The sequence below is a fragment of the Salmo salar genome, chromosome ssa28 (genome assembly GCF_905237065.1).
Source record: "Salmo salar chromosome ssa28, Ssal_v3.1, whole genome shotgun sequence".
Taxonomy (NCBI): Eukaryota; Metazoa; Chordata; class Actinopteri; order Salmoniformes; family Salmonidae; genus Salmo; species Salmo salar.
The window spans coordinates 12,087,909-12,105,292 of NC_059469.1; the positions used below are offsets into that span (position 1 = coordinate 12,087,909).

The following is a 17,384-nucleotide window of genomic DNA, read 5'->3' on the forward strand; positions in this document are numbered from 1 at the left end:
CTGTGTGAGTCAGAGTGTGTTTGCATGCCTGTGTGTGAAGTGTGTGTGTGAAATGTGTGTGCCCATGCTGGTGTCTGTGGGTGTACGTCCATGTGCGTGCCTGCGTGTGTGTAGGGGTGTACGTACATGTGCGTGCCTGCGTGTGTGTAGGGGTGTACGTCCATGTGAGTGCCTGCGTGTGTGTACGGGTGTACGTCCATGTGCGTGCCTGCGTGTGTGTAGGGGTGTACGTCCATGTGCGTGCCTGCGTGTGTGTAGGGGTGTACGTCCATGTGCGTGCCTGCGTGTGTGTAGGGGTGTACGTCCATGTGCGTGCCTGCGTGTGTGTAGGGGTGTACGTCCATGTGCGTGCCTGAGTGTGTGTACGGGTGTACGTCCATGTGAGTGCCTGCGTGTGTGTGCCTGTGGGTGCGTGCCTGTGCGTGTGTGTAGGGGTGTACGTCCATGTGCGTGCCTGCGTGTGTGTAGGGGTGTACGTCCATGTGCGTGCCTGCGTGTGTGTAGGGGTGTACGTCCATGTGCGTGCCTGCGTGTGTGTAGGGGTGTACGTCCATGTGAGTGCCTGCGTGTGTGTAGGGGTGTACGTCCATGTGCGTGCCTGCGTGTGTGTGCCTGTGGGTGCGTGCCTGTGCGTGTGTGTAGGGGTGTACGTCCACGTGCGTGCATGCGTGTGTGTAGGGGTGTACGTCCACGTGCGTGCCTGCGTGTGTGTAGGGGTGTACGTCCACGTGCGTGCCTGCGTGTGTGTAGGGGTGTACGTCCACGTGCTTGCCTGCGTGTGCGTCTCTATTTCTCTGGGTGTAACTTGGTAAAACTCTCCTTACCTCATAGAACTTTTTCACAGTGTCTGCCTGCAGCTTATCAAAGGCCTGTGTGTCTCTGTCCTCCACCATCTTGTCTCTGTAGACACGGTTGGACTCATGGAGGTAGATCTTCACCAGATCAACAGGACCCCTCAGACACTCACTGGTACAGAACAGAATACCCTGGACAGGACAGGAGGCAGATAAAGTCAATGTGTACCTTAAAAAGGATCCGATTCTGTAAGGTAAACGTGGGTAAATCGATCGCTGTTGGGTCTAAATGCTGGTAGAAAGAGAGTGAGAGAAAGTAAGACCAGGAGTTTATGTAAGTAAAAAAAAGAATTCAATGGGACTTCTTGGTTTGATTTCATGTATATATTCTGAGCAATCACTGTTTAAGAGACAAATATTTCATAAAAGTAAGACTATTCATCATACGTTTCTCTTCACAAGCTAAACCCTGGCATCTCCTACACGCTCCCAAATGAACTGAATGACATAAACTTCAGATCAATCAAATAATACCTTCCAACAGATGAATGTCTAACTAATCTAAGATGATATGCTTTGCTCTGGATGAGCTAAACACTAACATTGTCCCACAGGGGAAGATTAGAACTCATCCATGTCTCAGTGTAATCCCATCTCCTCTCCCAGCAGCTGCCCTAGCATGAGGAATAGGCCCGGTGAAGCCCCGGCACTGTTTGTCCCTTTCTGCGGCCCGTCACCGAGGGAGATGAAACACAAACTAACAGATGCTGTGTGCTCCAGGCAGCAGGACGTATGCAAATCAACGTCGTCATCATCGCCTCGGGTGTTACAGCCAACTGAATCCGATCTGATGATGACTGTCGTAACGGAGTGCGTTGGAGGTGTCTGGGTAATATCTTCCTCTCCTTTTCCTCCAGTCATCGTTTGGCAGCGCCCCCTCCCCACCCCTCTTCCCCCTCTATCATTGTCCACAGAAGAGAGGGATGGGAATGAGTCAGAGCCTTCAGACTGTTCTCTCTGCTACCGATGCACCAAGTCTAGGACCAGCCTCTACCCCCAAGCCATAAGACTGCTAAACAGTTAGCTAAATAGTTAACCAATAGCTACCTGGACTATCTGCATTAACCCTTTTTGCACTCTTTTGATTCATCAAATGCGCTGATGTTACTGTTACTATCCTGTTGCCTAGTGACTTTTTTCCTACCTACATGTACAAGTCAACCTCAATTACCTTGTACCCCTACACATCGACTTGGTACTGGTACCCCGTGTATATAGCCAAGTTATCGTTACTCATTGTGTATTTATTCCTTGTGTAATACTTTTTCTATTTTATATATATATGAGAGAAAATTAATGCAGAGAGAAAATTATATATATAAAAAAATAAAGGGACCACTTAAACAACACAATGTAACTCCAAGTCAATCACATTTCTGTGAAATCAAACTGTCCACTTAGGAAGCAACACTGATTGACAATACATTTCACATGCTGTTGTGCAAATGGAATAGACAACAGGTGGAAATTATAGGCAATTAGCAAGACACCCCCAATAAAGGAGTGGTTCTGCAGGTGGTAACCACAGACCACTTCTCAGTTCCTATGCTTCCTGGCTGATGTTTTGGTCACTTTTGAATGCTGGCGGTGCTTTCACTCTAGTGGTAGCATGAGACGGAGTCTACAACCCACACAAGTGGCTCAGGTAGTGCAGCTCATCCAGGATGGCACATCAATGCGAGCTGTGGCAAGAAGGTTTGCTGTGTCTGTCAGCGTAGTGTCCAGAGCATGGAGGCGCTACCAGGAGACAGGCCAGTATTTCAGGAGATGTGGAGGAGGCCGTAGGAGGGCAACAACCCAGCCGCAGGCCCGCTACCTCCGCCTTTGTGCAAGGAGGAGCAGGAGAAGCACTGCCAGAGCCCTGCAAAAGGACCTCCAGCAGGCCACAAATGTGCATGTGTCTGCTCAAACGGTCAGAAACAGACTCCATGAGGGTGGTATGAGGGCCCGACATCCACAGGTGGGGGTTGTGCTTACAGCCCAACACCGTGCAGGACGTTTGGCATTTGCCAGAGAACACCAAGATTGGGAAATTCGCCACTGGCGCCCTGTGCTCTTCACAGATGAAAGCAGGTTCACACTGAGCACGTGACAGACGTGACAGAGTCTGGAGACGCCGTGGAGAACGTTCTGCTGCCTGCAACATCCTCCAGCATGACCGGTTTGGCGGTGGGTCAGTCATGGTGTGGGGTGGCATTTCTTTGGGGGGCCGCACAGCCCTCCATGTGCTCGCCAGAGGTAGCCTGACTGCCATTAGGTACCGAGATGAGATCCTCAGACCCCTTGTGAGACCATATGCTGGTGCGGTTGGCCCTGGGTTCCTCCTAATGCAAGACAATGCTAGACCTCATGTGGCTGGAGTGTGTCAGCAGTTCCTGCAAGAGGAAGGCATTGATGCTATGGACTGGCCCGCCCGTTCCCCAGACCTGAATCCAATTGAGCACATCTGGGACATCATGTCTCGCTCCATCCACCAACGCCACGTTGCACCACAGACTGTCCAGGAGTTGGCGGATGCTTTAGTCCAGGTCTGAGAGGAGATTCCTCAGGAGACCATCCGCCATCTCATCAGGAGCATGCCCAGGCGTTGTAGGGAGGTCATACAGGCACGTGGAGGCCACACACACTACTGAGCCTCATTTTGACTTGTTTTAAGGACATTACATCAAAGTTGGATCAGCCTGTAGTGTGGTTTTCCACTTTAATTTTGAGTGTGACTCCAAATCCAGACCTCCATGGGTTGATAAATTGGATTTCCATTGATTATTTTTGTGTGATTTTGTTGTCAGCACATTCAACTATGTAAAGAAAGAAGTATTTAATAAGATTATTTCTTTCATTCAGATCTAGGATGTGTTGTTTAAGTGTTCCCTTTATTTTTTTGAGCAGTGTATATATGAACTGAATTATATATATAATTTTCTCTCTGCATTATTGGGAAGGGCCCGTAAGTAAGCATTTCACTGCTAGTGTACAACTGTTGTTTACAAAGCATGTGACAAATACAATTTGATTTGATTTCATCTGAGGCTTGTTTCCACTCCTCTCTGCCGACCAGTCGCTCTGGGTTCCAAACAACGCCTCTCCTCCTCCCTGGTTAACTACTACAGCTATCCCCAGCTCAGCGGACTGGGCTTTCTACGTTAGACAGACAGTACAATTAGGGTTGCACATTGGGGAATATTCAGAGGTGAAACTTTCCGTGGGAGTTAACGGGAATATATGGGAATTAATGGAAATATATGCAAATGTATATTAATACCATTTAAATGTAGATGTTTTTTGTATTGGATATATTTACCATATCATATGGAGACAGAAACATAAACCTTATCATAAGTAGACATAATTGCAAATTATTAAATGCTTACAATAGAAATAAAAAAAACGATTTAGTTACGAATTGAACTTTAATTAAATGAGTTGACTCTTCACATGGAATGATTTCACTGAACAACAAAAGAAAGGGAATATTGAATGATCCATCACATCTCCCAAAAACGTTTTCAACATGCATCTGTAAAATGATAGTCTAGAAACTAAAGCTTTGGTTGTCTTCCTCTCAGGCTTCCATGTCTTCTCCCTGGACCTCCTCAATGTCCACCTCTTGAACATCAGACTCTGAGGCCTCATCTTCACTGTCACTTTCCAACCTTGTTGAGGATGGCTCGTTGTCAGGCTCAAAAAGGCTCAAATTTGCCCGGATGGTCACCAATTTTTCAACCCTTGTATTGGTCAGCCTGTTGCATGCTTTGGTGTGTGTGTTCCCAAACAAGGACCAGTTGCGCTCTGGGGTGGCTGATGTTGGTGGGATTTAGAGGATGATGGAGGCAGCAGGGGAAAGAGTCTCAGATCCACAAAGACCCTTCCACCGGGTGGCTGATGAGATATGTTGGCACGACTGCCATATTGCATCTCCATCCAAAGCCCTTGCTTGGAAGTGTACTTCGCCAGATTGCCAAGAACCTTTCCCTCATCCGGGCCAAGGTGGCGAGACCTGGTAGTGATGACACCATAGGCCTTGTTGATCTCTGCAGCAGACAGGATGCTCTTGCCAGCATACTTGGGGTCCAACATGTATGCTGCGGCGTGTATGGGCTTCAGGCAGAAGTCATCATGCATTTTGATGTATTTCAGAACAGCAGTTTCCTCTGCTTGGAGCAACAGTGAAGTGGGCAGGGCAGTACAGATTTCTTCTCTTACATCTGCAAGCAGAGTCTGAACATCAGACAGGATGGCATTGTCTCCCTCAATACGTGCAATGGCTACTGCTATAGGTTTCAGGAGTTTCAGGCTGCTTACCACTCTCTCCCAAAATACATCATTCAGGAGGATCCTCTTGATGGGGCTGTCCATATGGGCAGACTGTGATATGGCCATTTCTTAGAGAGACTCCTTCCCCTCCAGGAAACTGTCAAATATGATGACAACACCACCCCAACGAGTGTTGCTTGGCATCTTCAATGTGGTGCTCTTATTCTTCTCACTTTGCATGGTGAGGTAGATTGCTGCTATAACTTGATGACCCTTCACATACCTAAGCATTTCCTTAGCTCTCTTGTAGAGGGTATCCATTGTTTTCAGTACCATGATGTCCTTGAGGAGCAGATTCAAGGCATGAGCAGCACAGCCAATGGGTGTGATGTGAGGGTAGGACTCCTCCACTTTAGACCAAGCAGCCTTCATGTTCGCAGCATTGTCTGTCACCAGTGCAAGTACCTTCTGTGGTCTAAGGTCATTGATGACTGCCTTCAGCTCATCTGCAATGTATAGACCGGTGTGTCTGTTGTCCCCTGTGTCTGTGCTCTTGTAGAATACTGGTTGAGGGGTGGAGATGATGTAGTTAATTATTACTTGCCCACAAACATTCGACCACACATCAGAGATGATTGCAATACAGTCTTCTTTCTCTATGATTTGCTTGACCTTCACTTGAACTCTGTTGAACTCTGCATCCAGCAAATGAGTAGATAAAGCATGTCTGGTTGGAGGGGTGTATGCTGGGAGAAGAACATTCTGAAATCTCTTCCAATACACATTGCCTGTGAGCATCAGAGGTGAACCAGTTGCATACACAGCTCGAGCAAGACATTCATCAGCATTTGTCTGACTACTTTCCTCCATTGAGTAAAAAAAACGTCTGATTCCAGAAGGACCATGAGCTGTTGCTATCGATAAGGTGTCTGATTCATCATTTTCACCTCGAATAGAAGTAGAGGGTCTTTTGTCAGAGGTTGCTTGTCGTGAGCTTGAGGGAACTTTTTGCACTTGGTCAGATGATTCTGCATCTTTGTTGCATTCTTCACATATGATTTGGCACAGTATTTGCAAATGTACACAGCTTTTCCGTCTACATTAGCTGCAGTGAAATGTCTCCACACATCAGATTTTTTAGTGGCGTTTTCCTGTAAAGATTAGAAAAGTTAGATTAAACAACTCCTTTGTAAGATAAATGTTTTAAAATGAAACGTATGGAAACAGGTGAATTAACACTCCTCAGTTAGGAGGCTCAAGCAAGCTAAAACCCACATGGTAGCAAAAACTAACTAGCAGAAATTGTTAACAAATTAGAAATTATTTAAACACTTTGCTGTAGGCTACTATTTACTAGTTAACAAAAAAGTCAGCCATATAAAATCTATTCACCCCACCCAGTATTGTAATCAAAACTTACCAGAAAGCATGTAGTTCTTGGCTCAGACATTGTAGTAGTGTTGGCTCAATAGCATCTCAGTAGCGTGCAAGATCTTGAGAATCAGCTCTTGAGAATCATGTGATGGAAGAGTGCACTGCACATGTGATGGAAGAATGCACTGTGCATGCAGAGGGTTGCAATTCCATTGAATTGGGGATAGTTTAACCAAAATATGCCACAAGACCTAGAATTGCCTTATGTGTATCCCGCAAAAAAGCTTTACTGTTATAAGCAAATTTTTTTGATGAATTTATGCAAAATTCCCAAAATTGCCAGGCTTAACTTCCCATGGAAAATTTCTGGAAATATCCTGGAAGCGTGTGGTTTCTGACCCTTTGCAACCCTAAGTACAATAAAGTAGATGGAGTTCTCTCTCCTAACCATGCTGACATAACTTTCTCTCATCTCTCCTGCTCTCTTCCCTCCTTTTCTCCTTCCCTCCTCCCCCTCTCCTACCCATCACTCTTCTTCTCCCTTGTTCTCTCTCTCCCTCATTCCCACTCTCCTTCTGTTCTACCAGAGCTTATTCAGGGTGATGTTCGCCAGACAGATCCCTGTTATGCCCGCTGGCCGTGTACAGCAGAAAAACAAACGATAGACAGCGTTCCTAACGGTCTGGTGCTGTGGAATGCAGTTCTCTCACAACACATCCCTATAGGAACATAGTGTTTTTCTTGTCCTATTAGCAGGGATTTGGCTACTGGCATCTAGTTAACTATCAAACATCAACGTGTCCCTATAGGATGATGGGTGTGTTTCTGTCATCATATTAAGCTGGATCTGGCTTTGAGTTGTTGTCAGTGAAGTAACTATGAAAACTTGACAAACACTACAAAGTGTTTAGTGATAGCCTTGTGGTTGTATTTCAATCAATAAGGGACAGAGAGAAACCAAAGAGTGACAGAAAGAGGAGAACCGGAAAAAATAACTGATCATTTCTTGTGACATCAATACAACCTTGTGACAACTACCTTGAGGAGTGTAACTATTGGAAAATATTAGGATTTCTGGTGAAGAGAAGAAAGGCTTAGATACTACCTTGAATGTTGTCTGAACAGTTCCCTTGGAAATGCTGTAACAAAGTGTTTTCCCCCGTTAGGTTCCTCAGCTTGGTTTTCCTCATTAGAGCTGATGATAATGAGGCAGTAGTCGCCTTGGGCTGATTGTACCAGTGTTCCAGTGTTTACAAAGAAACTAAACTAACTGCTGCTTCATTAAAAGTCACCAAACTAATTTTCCTTAGGTAAACCTCTTCAGAAATAATCCACATTTCGCTAACTTTAATGAACACAAGAGGACAGCAAAATTGGAATAGAATAAATACTATGACGTAATAGTAAGCACCAACACAATAGGACCTGCGTGGCTATTGCGCTAAAATACTTACTAGTCCTCAATTCGTCTGACTAGCTAGTTCAAATAACAAGTTTAGGGCAAACACAATGTCTGAAGACACTAAGATGATTTGTAAACTTTTCAGAAGCTTTATTTGTAAATTAAAGAACTTTTCATTCTTAAAAACAGTGAGGACAAGCAGACAAGGTGGAATGTGGACTAGAGTGTGTGAGCAGGCTGTGTCTCTTCAACCTTGTGTAGCTAGCTGTCCTCAGGCCCTGGAGCTAGTTAGCAGCTGAATAGTGAAGACATATGGAGAGAAAAGTTCAAAAGAGAACTATGGGCTGTGTCTGAGCCCCATCTCACTTTCTCCTTATTACCCCAGCTGAAAAACAACAAGGATTCATCCTGCGCTCTCTCTCTCTCTTTTTTCCCCCCACCTTTCTCCCACACTCTCTACCCACTTGACATCAGTGACACTACACAGACCCTTTAGAACGCAGGCTTCACCAAAACACACAGCACTGAGACTCTTCAAAGTTCAAAAGCTAAGTTTAATGAGTTCTACCCCCATCAGGCCCCTGCTATTGAAATCAATGCTGTACGGCCGTCAACGTTGATTAAAGGTCTAAAAGGTAACATAAAGGGGTCAGCAGGGCTGGAGTCCATGGTCTGTAATTATAGATAATAAACTCTCTAGTGTTGAATCTATGCTCCCTCATCGTTAAAGGTGAAGTTAGAATAATTCTAATAGCTAAACCTCAACTCATTATAATTGCTAAACCTAAACTCTTAGATTTAAGGCTAATAATGATGAATAACTGAGAACCTGTTCTTTTGAAGTATGACTTACTGTACATTCTGACGTTCTGTATGCACATTTTATAAGAGGATAAGGGTGTGACTTGAAACAGTTCCAAGGCTTGGAGGTCTCAGGGAAGGAATTATGAAAACTAAAGTACTATGGTTGAACGACTTAGAGTATTAATTATGTATTGGTGCTTGTATTAAATGAGAGTCTTTGCCCCCCTGGAATCGCTGAGGATCGTGACAGAAAAATACTGCGCATAAGCTTCTCTCTCATGACAGCTTTAGAGGTTACAGTATAATATAATATTCATTTAAATACATTAAATCGTTACAAACACCCCTGAGAGCAAATCCATTCTTCTCTCTTTTTCTGCAAATTTCAGCCTTATTTCTCTACACTAGGCACACCTTACTAAATCAATAATCATTTAGATGAGAAATTAGTTACAGTACTTTAACTTTTACCGCCTGGGGTGCAATAAAACTCTACCAATCCAAACCTTGATACAGTATATTAAAAAAGTAAAAGAGATGGGTTTTGAGTGCACATGCCAAAACATTTAACTGGTGCTGTTTTAATGGAACGATTCATGAATGAAGGAGAAAACGCCCTAGGTCTTAGTTTTGAGTGTACAGTAACTGAACATTTGCATCAATGTAAAACATTTCACCAGGGATAGTAAATTGTAAATGTGTGGGTGTGTGCACCCGTCAACCCATTCATTCATTTGCATTCATCACCTGGAATATGTTGGAGAGGTCTCGGAGGTTAAAGATGTAGTGGAACTTGACAGCGGTGGGAAGGAAGGTGGAGGTGAGTCTCTGATGGAGGGCCAGAGCTAGCTGGACCAGGGTAGGACAGCTCTTCTGCAGGGAAGCACTGAAGCCCTCTCCCCTGAGGTGCTGAGAGAGGATGGAACTGTAGATGGTGCTAAGAGCCTCCGCTCCAGGGAAGGACAAGGCAAACACTGAGAAGTGACGCTACAAAGAGAATTGGAGAAAAATAAAAAATGATGTGTATAAAGTGGGGGGATAAAGTATTTGATTCCCCTGCTGATTTTGTACGTTTGCCCACTTACAAAGAAATGATCAGTCTATAATTTTAATAGTCGGTTCATTTGAACAGTGAGAGACAGAATAACAACAAAAAAATCCAGAAAAACGCATGTCAAAAATGTTATAAAATGATTTGCATTTTAATGAGGGAAATAAGTATTCTCTCACTGTTCAAATAAACCTACCATTAAAATTATAGACTGATCCTTTCTTTGTCAGTGGGCAAACGTACAAAATCAGCAGGGGATCAAATACTTTTTTCCCCCACTGTATGTATAGGGGTTTATAATTATGCTAATGAAACGTTGCAATAGAGACAACGGGACACCATCAGATATGCATGTGTGTGTGTGAGTGCATGCGTGTTTGTCTGTGCTTGATTGTAAGCCTGTCTGTGTGTGTACCTGTAGTCGTGGGTTAATGGTGAAGCTGCCTGCAGTAGGGTTCATGCAGGACACGTACTGCACACTGTGGACCTCTTTCAGCAGCAGCTTACTCCTGTCATACCTTGACACACACACACACACAGTCTTGTTTAACTAACCTTGTGGGGAAACACAATTTATAACCATTCAAAATCCTATTTTCCCTAACCCCTAACCCTAACTTAACCCCAAAACCTAACCTAAACCCAAACCTTAAACCTAACTCCTAACCCCAAACCTAATTCTAACCTTAACATTAACCCTAAACCCCCAAGAAATATACTGAACAAAAATATAAACGCAACATGCAACAATTTCAATGATTTTACTGAGTTACAGTTCAGATAAGAACATTTGTCAACGGAAATAAATCCCTAATCTATTGATTTGACATGACTGGGCAGGAGAGCCTCCAGCAGGGTTTTATCCACCCCTCTACTTCACCAACTTCCTCGGGCTTCTTCTTTGTTAAAAAGAAAGATGGGGGACGGCGCCCCTGCACTGATTATCGAACTCTGGATAAAGGCACCGTAAAGTTCAGCTATTCTTTACCCCTTATCCCAACCATCATCGCACAAATGCACAGGGCGCAGTACTTCACGAATCTGGACTTGAGGAGCGCCTACAATCTGGTGCGCATTTGTGCAGGCGACGAATGGAAAAACGGCCTTTTCCACGACCACCGGCCATTACGAGTATCTCATAATGCCTTTTGGCCTCTTTAATACTCCTTCAGTATTCCAGGCCTTTATTATCAAAGTGTTTCGGGACATGCTGGCACGGGGCGTAGTGGTTTATATAGATGACATTTTGGTCTATTCTGCTGACCGCGACCAGCATGTCTCGTTAGTCAGGTCTGTGCTGCGAAGACTATTGGAGCATGATCTATATGTCAAACAAGATACATTTTTGTTTTTCCAGCGGTCCGTGTCTTTTTTGGGCTACCTCATATCCACGGAGGGAGTGGAAATGGAGGAGCAACGCGTCAGTGAAGTCAGGTCATGGCCCATCCCCAACTCTGTGAAAGCAGTCAAGCGATTCCTGGGGTTCGCCAACTATTTCCGGAGGTTCATCCGGGGCTTCAGCACGGTGGTCGCGCCTCTTACCTCCCTGCTGAGAGTAGGTTCCCAGCGGCTTCGTTGGATGGCGGAGGTGGAGAGGGCGTTCGAGACACTCATGGCACGCTTCACCACTGCTCCCGTGCAGCACATCCTGACCCCTCACTCCCTTTCATCGTCGAGGTGGATGCCTCCGAAGTAGGAGTCGGGGCAGTGCTGTCCCAGCGTACCGGAACCTCTCCAAAGCTGCGGCCCTGTGTCTTCTACGCCAAGCAGCTGAGCCCCGCCCAGAGGAACCACGGCGTAGGGGACCGGGAACTCTTGGCGGTCAAGAAGACTCTGAAGGCGTGGAGGCACTGGCTGGAGTAGTCCAAACAGCCTTTCCTGGTGTGGACGGACCACCGCAACCTGGAGTACATCAGGGCAGCAAAGAGGCTAAACCCGAGACAGGCCTGGTGGGCTCTACTCTTCGCCAGGTTCCAATTCATGCCTTCCTATAGGCCAGGCTCGAAGAACGTGAAGGCTGACGCCCTGTCTCGCCTCTATGACGCAGAGGTGAGGCAGGGAGAGGAGACCCCCATCATCCCTCTGTTCCGTATCATCGCGCCAGTGGTGTGGAACGTGGACGCCGACATACGGCAGGCCCTGCGCCTGGAACCCACACCTGCACAGTGCCCGGAGAACCGCGCCTACGTGCCCACAGGTGTGCGGGACCGCCTCCGTACCTGGCACACACGGCACCTGTGTCGGGTCATCCTGGGGAAAGCCGTACCATCGCCTACCTGTCTGAGAAGTACTGGTGGCCCACCTTGGCTAGGACGCCCAGGTTTACGTCTCTTCCTGCTCCATCTGTGCTCAGTCAAAGACACCCAGACACCTCCCTTATGGAAAGCTCCTTCCCCTGCCGGTTCCACAACAACCCTGGTCTCACCTCTGAGTGGACTTTGTCACTGACCTTTCCCCCTCCCAGAGGAACACCACCGATCTTGTCGTTGTGGACCGGTTTTCCAAAGCTTGTCGCCTCATTCCTCTGCCTGAGCTCCCGTCGGCCATGCAAACCGCGGAGGCTCTTTTTAAGCACGTCTTCCGGCACTACGGGATCCCAGAGGACATTGTGTCAGAGGACATTGCGCAGAATTCCCTCCGCCACTCCTCCACTAACCTCACTCCTTTCCAGTGCGTGTTGGGGTATCAGCCGGTCTTGGCACCCTGGCATTTGAGCCAGATCAAGGCTCTCCACCTGGAACCTGCCCCTGCGCCTGCCCTGCCGGAAGCTGAGCCTGCGGTTTGTGGGGCCGTTCCAAGTCCTGAGGAGGGTTAATGAGGTAACGTACCGTTTGCAACTCCCTGCTGATTACCGCATTAACCCGACTTTTCATGTGTCTCTCCTCAGACCAGTAGTGCCTGGTCCCGTTGCTGAGGCTGGACCCAGTGACGCCCCGCCTCCTCCTCTGGACATCGAGGGAGGTCCGTCGTACTCAGTCCGTGAAGTTCTGGATTCGAGGCGTTGAGCAGGGCGTCTCCATTACCTCATCGGTTGGGAGGGGACGGCCCAGAGGAGTGGTGCTTCGCTGACTAGGGATTTTCATCGTCGGCGCCCTGACCAACCCACACCGCGCCCCTGTGTTCGTCCCCGAGGCCGTGTCGTCCTGCTGCTGGTGCACCGCGCCCCTGTGGTTGTCCCCCAGGCCGGTGTCGTCCCGCTGCTGGTGCACTTGTTATTTCGGGTCTCGTCCTGTGTAGTGTTATTACGGGTCTCGTCCCGTGTAATCTTTAGAGGTTTAAACCTCGCTCTTTTGTTTGGGTTATATCCCTGTGTATTTTATATACGTGTTTGTTTTGGGCTTCGTCCCCGTGTCATGTTCATGACATGTTGTATTTTGGGTGGAGTAATAAAACCCCTTATTACACATTCCTGCACCTGTCTCCGATCCTTATACAACGTGACACTGTTTAATCAGCTTCTTGATATTCCACACCTGTCAGGTGGATGGATTATCTTGGCAAATGAGAAATGCTCACTAACAGCGATGTAAACAAATTTGTGCACAATACGTTTTTTGTGTGTATGAAAGATTTCTAGGATCTTTTATTTCAGCTCAAGAAACACTTTACATGTTGGGTTTATATTTTTGTTCAATATAGCATTTGACCGTGTGGGGACTAACAAAATGTCAATGTTTTGTTCGTTTACTATTCTTGTGGGGACTTCTGGTCCCCATAAGTATAGTTAAACATGTCCACAGGCACACAAAAGCACAGGCACATACACATTGCAATGAAATACAGAAACACACTCTCCATGTGCTCCTGTCAATGTGCACACCTCAACTCTCCCTTAAGCCAGCATAGCTTAGTAACACCCTTCTCCCTCTCAATTTCATACCTGAGATACCCTCCATAACTCTACTGGCTGACCGTGTGTAAAACACACACACACACACACACACACACACACACACACACACACACACACACACACACACACACACACACACACACACACACACACACACACACACACACACACACACACACACACACACACACACACACACACCACACACACAAACCCTGTGGCTGTGTCTACAATACGCTTACTATGCCTGATGCCCCAGCTACACAATCCTTTTAAGGAAAATCACATGCCCAAGCTCTCACATTGGACATCATTTAAGTTGTAGCATATTTTAGTAACATCAACTGCAGTGAGTGTCCCTTTGAATAGTAAACTGAAGACATGCTCTGCTGTAGTAAGCTGAATAACAGATCAATTATTGGACTAACTCACTGCAGTAGGTTTGCTATAGCAGGGTTAGCCAGCCAGTACCCTCTTTAAAAGAGCTGTGGTACAGTAACTCTGAACAAATGTGTCTTTACTGTAATTGTCCAACATTTATGGGGTTCTTAAATGATGAAGTGGAACATCGTTCTTTCCATAAAATATCACTGTCAAGTTCCATCTGTGATAACAATACATAGGACCACTGCATCTACTGCAGTGGTCACCAACCGGTCGATCAACTGGTTGATCTCCAAAGCATTCCTAGTCGATCACCAAACATTTCTGTAAAAACAAACTACGGTAAAGCCTTGCGTTACTATTTTTTTATTTGTTTCGTGCTGTTGGCAGTAGATGCACTTGATTCAGCAGCCATTGCGCCGGGAAGGCAAAGTTTCCCATTTTGAACCATTTCATGTGTCTGAAGGTAGAACCCAGAGAGCAAATCAAGTGCACCTATAGGCCTACTGCTGGCAAATCAGATAGCTTAGATCACAGCGTCTGCAGTTTCCTTGAGCCATAGACTGTAAAAAGAAGCCTTGAGCACACAGCAAAGCTGAAACTGAGAGTTCAAAACTTTTAAAACCATGACTAGTGAGAGATTCAACGAATACAGCAAAGCACTGCTGTTTTTATGAGTAAATTCATGTTTAAGTTATTCAGCACTGTCAACACTTTGTTCAAAACTTTTATAAGCCATAAAATGCAAGTTCTCCCTACTTCCACTCATGCTACAACCAGCACTGCAGCTGCAATGAATGAGTAGCAAAGTGTTTCGATAAGCTTGCGTTGTTATTATAAGCGGCTTGTCTCTTTTTTTATATCAAGTAATATTTCACTTTATCTGGACATCGAATGAACAACATTAATTGGTGCATGAGGCAGACATAATGCACTGCGACTTGAGTTTCGCCATCAGCTTGAAGACTGTCCACTTTTCTCAGTGGAGGGAGGGAGACAGGGATGGTGAGTCGGGTGAGAGGCAGCCTCATCACTGCGCTTTCCATCCCCTCAGACTGACCATCAGATGCAGACCATCAGTTCAGCAAAATAAAAAAAAGCAAATTATTATGCTCACTCAGCTGTGCCTCACAATCCAGGTGTTGGTGTAACAGGGTTATATTGGTGATTCACCTTGCCACTTTATTGTTAAGACAATGGGCTTTTGCTTTTAGTTTTGTCTTGTCTTCACCTACTCAACACGGCATCTTATTGGCTGGTTTGCGTGGCTTGCTTACGAGGGAGGATGTTTAAATTTGAATCGTCCCAGTGAACAAGCACCAAACCAGCGGTACGTTGTTGGTTGAAAAGTTATTTTTTATACTCCCAAGTGATATTTTAAAGTACAATTTATATCAATTTGTTTGTAAATATTATTAGAACATCACACATAAAACGCAGCGTTTTCTGTGCATATTTGTTGTGTATTTGTTTGTAGAGAATTCCAGCTAATACTAGCTAGCAACTTACTGTGTCTGGTGGGGGGGTTGTATATTTTGTACATTTTGTGAGTACATTGTTGGATGGAGAGCCGTGCAATGCATTATGTGCAATTTTGTGCTCTTTCTATCAGAATAAATCTCCATGATTGGTGCTACAAGTTGGAGTCTGTGTCGATGGTTGTACACAACGCAAGAAGAGCACTGTTACATTGGCGTATGAGTGTGTGTGACTGCAGGGTCTGTGTGTGCACGTCCTCTCACCAGTGGTTGTAGTCCAGGTGTTGGCGTATGAGTGTGTGTGGCTGCACGGTGCCGTAGGCGTCCACCTCTGGCATGTTCATATCGTCTATGAAGTAGACCAGCCTCCTGCTGCCTGGAGGACCATAGTTACGGCCTGCCTTCTTCTCCAGGGGCTTCTCCAATACCGCTGCACAGGAGAGAGGGAAGGAGGAGAGGATGAGAGTGGAAAGAGAGAGGGATGGGAATGTAAAAAGAGATGAATGGAGGATGAGTGCAGAAAGAGATGGATGGTGGATGAGTGCAGAAAGAGATGGATGGTGGATGAGTGTAGAAAGATGGATGGTGGATGAGTGTAGAAAGATGGATGGAGGATGAGTGTAGAAAGATGGATGGAGGATGAGTGTAGAAAGATGAATGGAGGATGAGTGTAGAAAGATGGATGAGGATGAGTGTAGAAAGATGAATGGAGGATGAGTGTAGAAAGATGGATGGAGGATGAGTGTAGAAAGATGAATGGAGGATGAGTGTAGAAAGATGGATGGAGGATGTGTGTAGAAAGATGAATGGAGGATGAGTGTAGAAAGATGGATGAGGATGAGTGTAGAAAGAGGGAATGGAGAGAACCAGCTAGGCTACAGTATATTTATTTGCAGTTGTACACTAGTAGTAGCAGACCATTCCCTACCCTGTAGCATGGCAGAGGTGGTGTAATAATTGAAGGGGACGTTTTTGATCATGTATTTCTCCTGGTCCAGTGATCCCAGTTTGTCTCCGACCAGAACAGACTTCCCAGTACCGGCATTCCCGACCAGCATGACGGGCCGGCGGCGTTCCAAGAGGCGGTCCATGAAGTAACGGACGCGGATAGTCTCTGTGGTGTGGACCAGACATGCCTTGGGAGAGCGGAGATAGGGGACAGAGTTCAGACTGTAGATACTCTACAGGTTGGTGTTTCTCCACAGATCTAGGATCAGATTACTCAACTCCAGTTACAACCTAAACCATTACTTATTGTGGTCCTTCAAGCCGGATGTTGTGCAATATTTATGCCACCGATGTTCACTTTTTGTAAATTGCTCTGGAGAAGAGCATCTGGTAAAAGACTAAATTGTAAAGAATATGTAATGAGAAGATATTTTACTGTAGACTGTCGATGACTACATAGAAGAGCTTTGAAGCAGCTAATGCATGATATAATGTCACCATAGAAGTGACATGAAGTGACACCAATAACACAAGACTTTACCGTACCTGTAGAGGAATATCAGCATCCATCTCGAACCTGGGCACCATCTTGGACCAGGGTTCAAACTTCTTGGTGTCGGGGTCAATGTAGTAGTCAAACACAGTCCCCTGGGAGGGGAACTTGATGGTCTTAAACTCTGTCACCCACCACTTACTAAACTCCACACGGTAGTCCACCAACTACACACACACACACACACACACACAGACACAGACACAGACACACACACACACACACACACACACACACACACACACACACACACACACACACACACACACACACACACACACACACACACACACACACACACACACACACACACACACACACACACACACACACACACACACACACACACACACACACAGGGAGAGACAAACATTGGGTCACTCTCAATAGTCTTGAGATACTTCTGGGAGAGGAAGCCATGGTTTATTG

At 45.9% G+C, this 17,384-nt stretch overlaps 1 protein-coding gene across 1 annotated transcript in view; it reads right to left on the minus strand.

The window, feature by feature from the left end:
• dnah9 (dynein, axonemal, heavy chain 9) overlaps window positions 1–17,384 on the minus strand; it is a 123,048-nt gene that overhangs the window by 67,577 nt on the left and 38,087 nt on the right. Inside the window, exons 41-46 of the mRNA XM_014179529.2 lie at window positions 16,949–17,122; window positions 16,383–16,590; window positions 15,719–15,884; window positions 10,155–10,257; window positions 9,436–9,675; window positions 825–986 (exon numbers count right to left, since the gene is read on the minus strand). Of these exons, the coding sequence (XP_014035004.2) occupies window positions 825–986; window positions 9,436–9,675; window positions 10,155–10,257; window positions 15,719–15,884; window positions 16,383–16,590; window positions 16,949–17,122 (1,053 nt within the window). The remainder of the gene's footprint in view (window positions 1–824; window positions 987–9,435; window positions 9,676–10,154; window positions 10,258–15,718; window positions 15,885–16,382; window positions 16,591–16,948; window positions 17,123–17,384) is intronic.